General features: G+C 40.9%; 1 protein-coding gene across 2 annotated transcripts in view; it reads left to right on the forward strand.

Moving 5' to 3' along the window:
* The window catches only part of LOC112250848 (voltage-dependent calcium channel beta subunit-associated regulatory protein-like), a 54,459-nt gene that overhangs the window by 35,976 nt on the left and 5,751 nt on the right, over positions 1 to 12,732 (forward strand). Inside the window, exons 5-9 of one of the 2 annotated variants that reach the window (XM_024421333.2) lie at positions 2,482 to 2,653; positions 3,728 to 3,899; positions 4,097 to 4,258; positions 9,191 to 9,425; positions 12,469 to 12,649. In XM_024421333.2, the coding sequence (XP_024277101.1) occupies positions 2,482 to 2,653; positions 3,728 to 3,899; positions 4,097 to 4,258; positions 9,191 to 9,425; positions 12,469 to 12,649 (922 nt within the window). The remainder of the gene's footprint in view (positions 1 to 2,481; positions 2,654 to 3,727; positions 3,900 to 4,096; positions 4,259 to 9,190; positions 9,426 to 12,468; positions 12,650 to 12,732) is intronic. The other variant, XM_024421334.2, reaches the window with a different exon arrangement.

Genomic DNA, 12,732 nt, shown 5'->3' on the forward strand with positions numbered 1-12,732 from the left:
GCCTTTAAACCGCTTGGAAAAATTCCAGAAAATGATGTCATGGCTTTAGAACTTCTGATCGGCTAATTGACATAATTTGAGTCAATTGGAGGTGTACCTGTGGATGTATTTCAAGGCCTACCTTCAAACTCAGTGCCTCTTTGCTTGACATCAGGGGAAAATCAAAAGAAATCAGCCAAGACCTCAGAAAAAAAATTGTAGACCTCCACAAGTCTGGTTCATCCTTGGGCACGATTTCCAAGCGCCTGAAGGTACCACGTTTATCTGTACAAACAATAGTACGCAAGTATAAATACCATGGGACCAAGCAGCTGTCATATCGCTCAGGAAGGAGACGTGTTCTGTCTCCTAGAGATGAACGTACTTTGGTGTGAAAAGTGCAAATCAATCCCAGGACAACAGCAGACTACCTTGTGAAGATGCTGGAGGAAACAGGTACAAAAGTATCTATATCCACAGTGAAACAAGTCCTATATCGACATAACCTGAAAGGCCGCTCAGCAAGGAAGAAGCCACTGCTCCAAAACCACCATAAAAAAGCCAGACTACGGTTTGCAACTGCACATGGGGACAAAGATCGCACTTTTTGGAGAAATGTCCTCTGGTCTGATGAAACAAAAATAGAACTGTTTGGCCATAATGACCATTGTTATGTTTGGAGGAAAAAGTGTGAAGCTTGTAAGCTGAAGAACACCAGCCTACAAACCTGATTCAATTACACCAGCTCTGTCAGGAGGAATGGGCCAAAATTCACCCAATTTATTGTGGGAAGCTTGTGGAAGGCTACCTGAAACATTTGACCCAAGTTAAACAATTTAAAGGCAATGCTACCAAATACTAATTGAGTGTATGTAAACTTCTGACCCACTGGGAATGCGATGAAAGAAATAAAAGCTGAAATAAATCATTCTCTCTACTATTATTTTGACATTTCACATTCTTAAAATAAAGTGGTGATCCTAACTGACATGGAATTTTTACTTGGATTAAATGTCAGGAATAGTGAGAAACTGAGTTTAAATGTATTTGGCTAAGGCGTATGTAAACTTCCGACTTCAACTGTACCTTTAAAAGAAGGGTAGGGGCGTGGATCAGAAAACAAGTCCGTATCTGGTGTGACCACCATTTACCTCATGAGGCCTGACATCTCCTTCGCAGAGCGTTGATCAGGCGGTTGATTGATTGTGGAATGTTGTCCCAATCTTCTTCAATGACTTTGCAATGCTGCTTTATATTCGGCGGGAACACGCTGTCGTACACATCGAGCCTTGGAAGAACTGGGACATTTTCAACTTCCAGGATTTGGGTTCAGATCCTTGGGACATGGAGCTGTGCATAATCATGCTGAAACTTGAGGTGATGGCAGCGGATGAATGGCATGACAATGGGCCTCAGGATCCTGTCATGGTATCTCTGTGCATTCAAATTGCCATTGATAAAATGCAATTCTGTTCATTGTATGTAGCTTATGCCTGCCCATACCATAACCCCACTGCCACCATGGGGAACTCTGTTCACAATGTTGACATGACCAAACCGCTCGCCACAAAACGCCATACACGTGGTCTGCGGTTGTGAGGCCAGTTGGTTGTGAGGCCAGTTGGTCGTACTGCCAAATTCTCTAAAACGACGTTGGAGGCGACTTATGGTAGAGAAATGAACATTCCATTTTCTGGCCACAGCTCTGGTGGACATTCCAGCCGTCAGCAAGCCATTTGCACACTCTCTCAAAACTTGAGACGTCTGTGGTATTGTGTTGTGTGACACAACTGTACATTTTAGAGTGGACTTTTATTGTCCCCCGCACAAGGTGCACCTGTGTAATGATCATGTTGTTTAATCAGCTTTTGATATTCCACACCTGTCAGGTGGATGGATTATCTTGGCGAAGGAGAAATGCTCAATAACAGGGATGTAAACAAATTTGTGCACAACATTTTAGAGAATTAAGCTTTTTGTGCGTATGGTACATTTCTGGGATCTTTTATTTCAGCTCATGAAACATGGGACCAACACTTTACATGTTGCGTTTATGTTTTTGTTCTGTGTATTTAGGCTTGCCATAACAAAAGGGTTGAATACTTATTGACTCAAGACATTTTATCTTTAATTATTTAATTTGTAAACATTTCTAAAAACATAACTCCACTTTGACGTTATGGAGTATTGTGTATAAGCCAGTGTCACGAAACATCTAAATTAAAACCATTTTAAATTCAGGCTGTAACAACAAATTGAAGAAAAAGTCAAGGACCCTGAATACTTTCTGAAGGCACTGTCCCTAATAAAAAATACATTTACTACACTATCAGATCTGTTATGTCTCTGAATATATTAGAACAAGCACAGCTCCATTTAGAATACATAAAATACTAGACATAGACACATTTGCATGACAACAAGACAGTAGTAAATGAGGCTGTGGTGCTGTTCTTCTACCAGACCTTTACCTCTCCCTCTATACACCCCGCTCTCCCCCAGCAGAGATCACCATCCGGGTTGACCATTCAGACTGCCTGTCGGCCACCAGCTCCCACATGGACATGGAGACGGAGCGCTTCCTGTCCACGGGCACCCAGGGCGGCCGCCGGGTCTCCTTCAACGAGGCGGCACTCTTCAACCACGGCAGGAAGACCCTGGATAAAGGCCGCAGGTCAGACAGATCCAGACGCCCACTCACTCCCCTGCACTAGACCACGCTGAATATGCTCATATTCTGCGCTACAAGACAATGACTGCCTTGGCAATAAAGTGTTTGTTTTAAAAATCTGTGAGAAGATTGGCGCATAGTTTGTTAAATTGGAAGAAATTATGGAGACAACTGTGTAATACATTATAAAGGCAGTTTTAAAAGTGTTTTTATGGATGGTTTTATTACAGGATAATTATAGGGACTGATGCTCTGAAAATAGATTATACACATTCATAGAAAGGGTTTCCAAAATGCAGACATACTCGTGTAGCATAATTGGGCAATGTAGCCCACTTTAGCTATAGGATGTGGGTCTGTACCCCCACGAGTTTGACAGAAATGTACTATTTACTGTTCTGATTACATTGGTAACCAGTTTATAATGGCAATTGGGCACCTCAGGGGTTGTGACATGTGGCCAATATATGACGGCTAATGACTGTGTCCAGGCACTCAGTGTTGCGTCGTGCATAAGAACAGCCCTTATCCATGTTATATTGGCCATATACCACACCTCTGGCCTTATTGCTTAAATGTATTATGTATGGTAACTAAGCTCTGTGTGCTCTCTCTTTCTGACTGTCCGGGTTCTTTGCATGAGCCCCACCATATTCTGATATGCAAATTAGGTTGAGAGATTCTGTAGGGCAAAATACATATTACAGCTGAGCCTTCAGTTTGAAGTGAGAAAATCTGTTTTTTTTAAATCACTTGAAAGTTAACACAGCTCAGTAACTGCACCCATGTTGCATCAGCATTCTCTATTCACCATCTCTCCCTAAACTAATCTTCTCTGATTCTGGTCCCAGGAACCTACAGTGTGTGCAAGCTTTTTTCCCCGCCCAGTACTAAAAACTTCCAACAAAGGAAACGATCTCATCAGGTGTAGTGATAGCTGAGAACAAAATACTTCGCTCCTTGTGGCTCCCGAGGACGAGGATAGAAGAACATTCCTTGCAAGGGATTGCACAATAGCATTTATATTGCATCAGCCTTGAACTCTCTGAACTGTTTCTCAACTGTGTTCCACCTCAGGTACACGTTGACTGAGGGTGACTTCCACCACCTGAAGAATGCGCGACTCACACACCTCCACATCCCGCCCCTGGCCCTCAAGATCGTCACCATCCACGAGTGTGAGTCATCAGAGATCAGCATCGCCATGACGACCCGCCCCGCCGCCAAGTCCAGCCTTTCCATCTTCCAGGTGACAGCCGTGCTGCTATTAGCATTGATACATCATTAGTCATGACTTGACCAATTAGGCCATCCATCAATGTGGGTCCCACAGCGTGTTTCAGACCTATCAGATACAGCCTATGGATCATTCTGCCTCCTCTTTCCAATGAGACATATACATTGATTTTGCCTTTAACTGAGGTTTCTCAATAATTATGTGTATAGCCGGCACTGTGTGCCCTGCGGCCCCTACCCCAGACAGCGTTGACCAGTCTGAGTGTCAGCCCCAGCTCAGCCCTCCCTGGGGACACCCTCAACTCGGTGGTGGACTCCAGCTTCAGTGAGAGTTCCCTGGTCCTGGGACCCAAGGAGCCCAGCAGCAGCAGCGTGAGTCACTTTCTTTCTATCTATCTATCTATCTATCTATCTATCTATCTATCTATCTATCTATCTATCTATCTATCTATCTATCTATCTATCTATCTATCTATCTATCTATCTATCTATCTATCTATCTATCTATCTATCTATCTATCTATCTATCTATCTATCTATCTATCTATCTATCTATCTATCTATCTATCTATCTATCTATCTATCTATCTATCTATCTATCTATCTATCTATCTATCTATCTATCTATCTATCTATCTATCTATCTATCTATCTATCTATCTATCTATCTATCTATCTATCTATCTATCTATCTATCTATCTATCTATCTATCTATCTATCTATCTATCTATCTATCTATCTATCTATCTATCTATCTATCTATCTATCTATCTATCTATCTATCTATCTATCTATCTATCTATCTATCTATCTATCTATCTATCTATCTATCTATCTATCTATCTATCTATCTATCTATCTATCTATCTATCTATCTATCTATCTTCTATCTATCTATCTATCTATCTATCTATCTATCTATCTATCTATCTATCTATCTATCTATCTATCTATCTATCTATCTATCTATCTATCTATCTATCTATCTATCTATCTATCTATCTATCTATCTATCTATCTATCTATCTATCTATCTATCTATCTATCTATCTATCTATCTATCTATCTATCTATCTATCTATCTATCTATCTATCTATCTATCTATCTATCTATCTATCTATCTATCTATCTATCTATCTATCTATCTATCTATCTATCTATCTATCTATCTATCTATCTGTCAACCCACCGAACCAATCAATCAAATGTTATCTACAGTATTAAACACTACGTTAAGCGACTCAGTTATTCCCTCATCATCACATAAAGGGTATATCTACAGTGCCTTCAGAAAGTGTTCACCCCCTTGACACATTTTGTTGTGTTACAGCCTAAATTTGAAATGTATTAAAAATATATTTTTTATCACCGGCCTACACACAATACCCCATAATGTCAGTGGAATTTGATTTATTGATTTATTTTTTAAAGTATTCAACGCCTAAATAAGTTCAGGAGTAAAAAGTCACATAATAAGTTGCTTGGACTCACTTAGTGTGCAATAATAGTGTTTAATGACTACCTCATCTATGTACGCCAAACATACAATTATCTGTGAGGTCCCTCAGTTTATCAGTGATTTCAAACACAGATTCAACCACAAAGACCAGGGAGGTTTTCCAATGCCTCGCTAAGAAGGGCATCTATTGGTGTTTGAGTAAAAATAAATAAAGCCGACATTGAATATCCCTTTGAACATTGAAGTTATTAATTACACTTTGGATGGTGTATCAATATACCCAGTCTCTACAAAAATACAGGCGTCCTTCCTAACTCAGTTACCGAAGAGGAAGGAAACTGCTCAGAGATTTCACCATGGGGCCAATGACTTTAAACAGTTACAAAGTGTAATGGCTGTGATAGAAGATAACTGAGAATGAATCAACAACATTGTAGTTACCCCACAATACTAACCTAATAGACCCTTTCTGTGTTTGTAAACATTGCCACACGAGGGTGATGCGCTTAAGTTGATGGCAGAACAAGAGGGAGTTCATTATAGGTCTCTATTTACATGTGTGATGTGCACTCATAAGCAACAACCTTTGGTTTATAATTGGATTGTAAGGCTGGTATGAATGTTCTGCTTAATATAATGTTTGTCATCATCAAGTCAACTGCATTATTCTTAAAAACACATCAACTTCAACCAGTAAAATGGATCTTTGCCTAGCTTTTGCTACATCCTATATCAATGAGAGTTAGCATTCTAGCTAACAACTGCTGCATCCAAAATAGTTATTTTGCAAAGATCACAATCAAATACACTGCTGGTCAAAAGTTTTAGAACACCTACTCATTCAAAGTTTCTTATTTTTACTATTTTCTACATTGTAGAATAATAGTGAAGACATCAAAACTATGAAATAACACATTTGGAATCCTGTAGTAACCAAAAAAGTGTTAAAAAAAAATCAAAATATATTTTCTATTTGAGATTCTTCCGATAACCACCCTTTGCCTTGATGACAGGTTTGCACACTCTTGGCATTCTCTCAACCAGCTTCATGAGGTAATCACCTGGAATGCATTTCAATTAACAGGTATGCCTTCTTAAAAGTTAATTTGTCAAATTTCTTTCCTTCTTAATGCGTTTGAGCCAATCAGTTGTCTTGTGACAAGGTAGGGATGGTATACAGAAGATAGCCCTATTTGGTAAAAGGCCAAGTTGATATTATGGTAAGAACAGCTCAAATAAGCAAAGAGAAACGACAGTATCATTACTTTAAGACATGAAGGTCAGTCAGTTCGGAAAATTTAAAGAACTTTGACATTTCTTCAAGTGAAGTCACAAAAACCATCAAGCGCTATGACGAAACTGGCTCTCATGAGGACCGCCACAGGAATGGAAGACCCAGAGTTACCTCTGCTGCAGAAGATAAGTTCATTAGAGTTACCAGCCTCAGAAATTGCAGCCCAAATAAATGCTTCACAGAGTTCAAGTAACAGACACATCTCAACATAAACTGTTCAGAGTAGACTGTGTGTATCTGTCCTTCAAATTGCTGCAAAAAAACACTACTGAAGGACACCAATAATAAGAAAAGACTTGCTTGAGCCAAGAAACACGAGCAATGGATATTAGACCGGTGGAAATCTGTCCTTGGTCTGATGAGTCCAATTTGGAGATTTTTGGTTCCAACCGTCGTGTCTTCGTGAGACACGGTATGTGTGAAAGGATGGTCTCCGCATGTGTTTTTCCCACCGTAAAGCATGGAGCAGATGTTATGGTGTGGGGGTGCTTTGCTGGTAACATTGTATGTGATTTATTTAGAATTCAAGGCACATTTAACCAGCATGGCTACCACAGCATTCTGCAGAAATACACCATCCCATCTGGTTTACGCTTAGTGGGACGATCATTTGTTTTTCAGGACAATGACCCAAAACACCTCCAGGCTGTGTAAGGGCTATTTTACCAAGACGGAGAGTGATGGAGTGCTGCATCAGATGACCTGGCCTCCACAATCCCCCGACCTCAACCTAATTGAGATGGTTTGGGATGAGTCGGACCGCAGACTGAAGGAAAAGCAAACAACAAGTGCTCAGCATATGTGGGAACTCCTTCAAGACTGTTGGAAAAGCATTCCAGGTGAAGCTGGTTGAGAGAATGCCAAGAGTGTGCAGAGCTGTCATCAAGGCAAATGGAGGATATTTGGATTTGTTTAACACTTTTTTTGGTTACTACATGATTCCATATGTGTTTTTTTGTAGTTTTGATGTCTTCACTATTATTCTACAATGAAGAAAATTGTAAAAATAAAGAAAAACCCTTGAATGAGTAGATGTTCTAAAACTTTTGACCGGTAATGCATAATCTTAGTGACTGTACAAGCTGGAATAAAAACATAATTGTAAGTTTATGAGAATCCTAAAAAAGTTATATTGTTCAGAATTAAAAATACGTAAATCTAGGCTATGGGCGCAGATGGCTATGGCTTTCTTACTGCCGCAAAGAGTTGCGCACATCTGTGTGTGAGGTCAGTGTGTCATGTACTGGAAAAGGGTCTGACATAAAGAAAGAAGGAAGCCTGTACAGAATAAAAAATATTCCAAAACATGCATCCTGTTTGCAACAAGGCACTAAAGTATTACTGCAAAAAATGTAACAAAGCAATTAACTGAATACAGTGTTGTTTGGGGCTAATCCAATACAACACATTACTTCGTAAAACTCTCCATATTTTCAAGCATAGCAGTGTTATCATGTTATGAGTGTGCTTGTAATCGTTAAAAACTAGGGAGTTTTTCAGGATAAAAAAATCAATGGAATGGAGCTAAGCACAGGCAAAATTACGGAGGAAAACCTGCTTCAGTCTGCTTTGCACCAGACACTGGGAGATAAATTCACCTTTTAGGACAATAACCTAAAACACAAGGCCAAATCTACCCTGGAGTTGCATACCAAGAAGACAGTGAAAGTTCCTGAGTGGCCGAGTCACAGTTTTGTCTTAATAAATCTACTTGAAAATCTATGGCAAGACCTGAAAATGGTTGTCAAGCAATGATCAACATCCAATTTGATAGACCTTCAGAATTTTGAACAATGTTACACAATCCAAGTGTGGATAGCTCTTAGAGACTTACCCAGAAAGACTCACATCTCTAATCGCTGCCATTGGTGCTTCTTCAAAGTATTGACTCAGGGGTGTGAATACTTACGTAAATTAGTATTAGTAAATTAATTTTAAATACATTTGCAAACAATTCCTAAAATATGTTTTCACTTTGTCATTATAGTATGTAGAGGGGTAAAAAAAAAATCAAATTGAATCAATTTGAATTCAAGGCTGTAACACACCAAAATGTGGAATAAGTCAAGGGGTATGAATACTTTCTGAAGGCTCTGTACGTATGGTAGGGACGAATATTGAATGACCGTATTATTGGGTTGGATGTGAACCCTTACGTTTAAATTAAAATCCTAATTTAACTATGGAAGACAGCCACTAATCACAAGTATTAATTGGTCTGGAAACGTTGGAACCTAGAGGTCATCATGAAGCCTCTGAACCAATAGAGGAGTAAAGCATGTGCATCCACAGTCATGGAGGATGATGGGTCAACAAGGGAGAGGCTCTGGAAATGCCCTGTTCGGGGAAGATTACAGACACCACTGCTCCCCACATCTCTTCATCGCTCCTGGCTGTTCATCCCCTCCTTGACGTGGACGTCGATTTAAGGCAGCCCCCCGCACCTCTCTGATTCAGAGGGGTTGGGTTAAATGTGGAATACCCATTTCGGTTGAATACATTCAGTTGTGCAACTGACTAAGTTTCCCCTTTCCCTCTCTCTCCTCCAGATTGAGGTGATGGTGTCTGGCTCCAGGAATGGGGGCAGTCCGTCTTTGAGTGATGGGGCGTCGGTGACGTCTGTGACGGGTGCGTCCCCTAGCGCGGGAGTGGGGCAGGGCCCGGTCCTGCAGTTCTTCACCAAGCTGAGGCGCCATGCCAGCCTAGAGGGGGCCAGCCCATACTTCAAGATCAAGAAGTGGAAGCTGGACAGCAGCCAGCGGGCTTCTAGTCTGGACACCAGAGGTAGAACAGACTTATTAATATTTATGTATGGTATGTTTCAGGCTTACTGTATGTACAGAATGATGGATGGAGCATCGGCCTCATTAAAATGGTTCTTTGTACTCAAATTTAGTGTACAAATTCTATTTTAAAGACAATGCTTCTTAAGAATGAGGTTCAACTGCAAGAGGCTTCACTTAACTGCCAAGGCGTGTTGTGTACACCACACACACACACACACACACACACACACACACACACACACACCCTCTGACAGATGGCTTTATGACGCAGGACTCTTCTCTTCCAAGGCATTGTGAGCCTAACTGAAGCCTCCCCACAGCTTTCCTCACAAACACACAAATGCTGCTCCATCTCCTGCTCCCCCTACACACAGCTAACAGAGCACACAGGACTAAAACCCCCCAAATAGACTATATATACAAAAGTGTGTGGACACTCCTTCGAATTAGTGGATTTGGCTATTTCAATCACACCCGTTGCTGACAGGTATATAAAAATGTGCACAAAGCCATGCAATCTCCATAGACAAACATTGACAGTAGAATGGCTTTACTGAAGAGATCAGTGACTTCCAACTTAGCACTGTTATAGGATGCCACCTTTCCAACTTGTCAGTTTATCAAATTTCTGCACTGCTAGTGCTGCCCCAATCAACTGTAAGTGCTATTATTGTGAAGTGGAAACATCTAGGAGCAACAACGGCTCAGCCACGAAGTTGTAGGCCACACAAGCTCCCAGAACGGGGCCGCTGAAGCGTATAGCGGGAGCTTTGTGAAATGGTTTTCCATGGCCGATCAACCGCACACAAGCCTAAGATCACCATGCGCAATGCCAGCTGGAATGGTGTAAAGCTCACCGCCATTAGACTCTGGAGCAGTGGATACGCTTTCTCTGGAGTGATAAATCACGCTTCACCATCTGGCAGTCTAACGAATGAACCGCTACCTGCCCCAATGCATAGTGCCAACTGTAGAGTATGGTGGAGGAGGAATAATAGTCTGAGGCTGTTTTTCATGTTTTGGACTAGGCCCTTAAGTTCCAGTGAAGGGAAATCTTAACGCTACAGCATACAATGACATTGTCGACGATTCTGTGCTTCCAACTTTGTGGCAACAGTTTGCGGAAGGCCCTTTCCTGTTTCAGCATGACAATACCCCCGTGCACAAAGCGAGGTCCATACAGAAATGGTTTGTCAAGATCGGTGTGGAAGAATTTGACTGGCCTGCACAGAGCCCTGACCTTAACACCATCAAACACCTTTGGGCTGAATTAGAACGCAGACTGCGAGCCAGGCCTAATTGCCGAACATGACTAATGCTCTTGTGGCTGAAGGGAAGCAAATCCTTGCAGCAATGTTCCAACATCTAGTGGAAAGCCTTCCCAACCTCCTATTAATGCCCATGATTTTGGAATGAGATGTTTGACGAGCAGGTGTCCACATACTTTTGGTCATGTAGTGTATCTCAATGCCTGCTGCTATGCTATCTCTTCAGCTGACTGGTACAGTACATAAGCAGATAAGAGATGCTAACCTCTCACCATTACAATAATAGGGGAGGATATCATTTCTGGGGGGGGTAGGATATTTGTGCATCTAACTTTGTCACTCATCATTATTCACAATTCATTCAGGACTATGCGTAATCATGGTAGCATCCACATTAATGTGGAAGTGTTTAGAAAGATATTCTATTCTCATTTACAATAAAATTGACACTACATTATTTACCATTTTAATTTCTATTGCATCCAACAAGTTTTTAGAGTTACAAGCTTAATGTAATCATTGAATGCTAGGAATATGGTACCAAATACTAAGATTTTGACTACTTTAAATACACATAAGTAAAAAAATGTTTAAACATTTTGGTCCTCTAAAATATGGGGTCTATGTACAAACAGTGCTATCATTTTTAAACGGTTCACCCGATATGGATGAAAATACCCTTAAATTAAAGCTGTCAGTCTGTACTTTAACCCCTAGTCATTGTATTATATCAAATCCAAAGTGCTGGAGTACAGAACCAAAACAACAAATGTGTCACTGTCCCCAATACATTTGTAGCTAACCTACAGTATATGTTTGGGGCAAATCCAATACAACACATTACTTAGTCCCACTCTCCATATTTTCAAGCATACTAGTGGCTTCATCATGTTATGGGTATGCTTGTATTCTTTAAGGACTGGGGAGTTTTTCAGGATACACGTAATGGAGCTTAACACAGGCAAAATCCTGAGGAAAACCTTGTTCAGTTGGCTTTCCACCTAGCACTGGGAGATTATTTCACCTTTCAGCAGAACAATAACCTCAAACACAAGGCCAAATCTACACTAGAGTTGCTTACCAAGAAGACAGTGAATGTTCCTGAGTGGTCAATTTGACAGTTTGAAGAATTTTGAAAAGAATAATGGGCAAATATTGTACAATCCAGGTGTGCAAAGCTCTGAGAGACTTACCCATAAAGATATTTCTGTATTTCATTGTCAATAAATGTGCAAGAATGTCAAAAACAAGTTTTCACTTTGTCATTATCGGGTTTGTGTGTAGATGAGTAAAAAAAAAAATTTTTAATCCATTTTGAATTTAGGCTGTAACATAAGAAAATGTGGAATAAGTCCGGGGGTATGACTATGTTCTGAAGGCAATGTATTCATGCTACACACAGCACAACTGTTGCTACCAGACTCTTATTATGATTGCTAAATACTGCACAATTGAAACACTTGCCCCCAGTCCCCCAAAACGCATGAAAATATTGGACTATAACTTGTGCCTTCCTGTATTATACTTATGCTAAAATGTTTTCTATTCTACTGAGCCATTTACATTATGTTCGTATTCTTATCTTTTATTATTTCTTATTATTGAAGGAACCTGCAAGTAAGCATTTCGTTAGATGGTGTTTACCATGTGTATCCCGTTCATACACCTAATACAACTTGAAACTTGATATACCATGGTGAATGTTGGCACCAACATCCCATGTCTCTCTGTGGCCTTGGACTAATGTTTGACCTGCTTCGTCCTGCGTGTCAGGGTCCCCTAAGAGGAGGCAGTTCCAGCGGCAGCGCGCCGCCAGCGAGAGCATGGACCAGGAGGATAACGACGCCCACCACATGGACCTCATCCAGTACATCGCCCGCACTCAAGATGTCACCTACCACCCCAGCCCCTCCGCCCGCCTCCTCTCCCCCAAGCCACCACCCTCCCTCGGCAGGTATCTTTAATTCCCTCGCCATCCTTCCACCTCACCGCTTTGCCTCAGTCATCATTACGGTAACTAACAGTGTTATGGATAGT

This window comes from Oncorhynchus tshawytscha, linkage group LG05, assembly GCF_018296145.1.
Source record: "Oncorhynchus tshawytscha isolate Ot180627B linkage group LG05, Otsh_v2.0, whole genome shotgun sequence".
Lineage (NCBI taxonomy): Eukaryota > Metazoa > Chordata > Actinopteri > Salmoniformes > Salmonidae > Oncorhynchus > Oncorhynchus tshawytscha.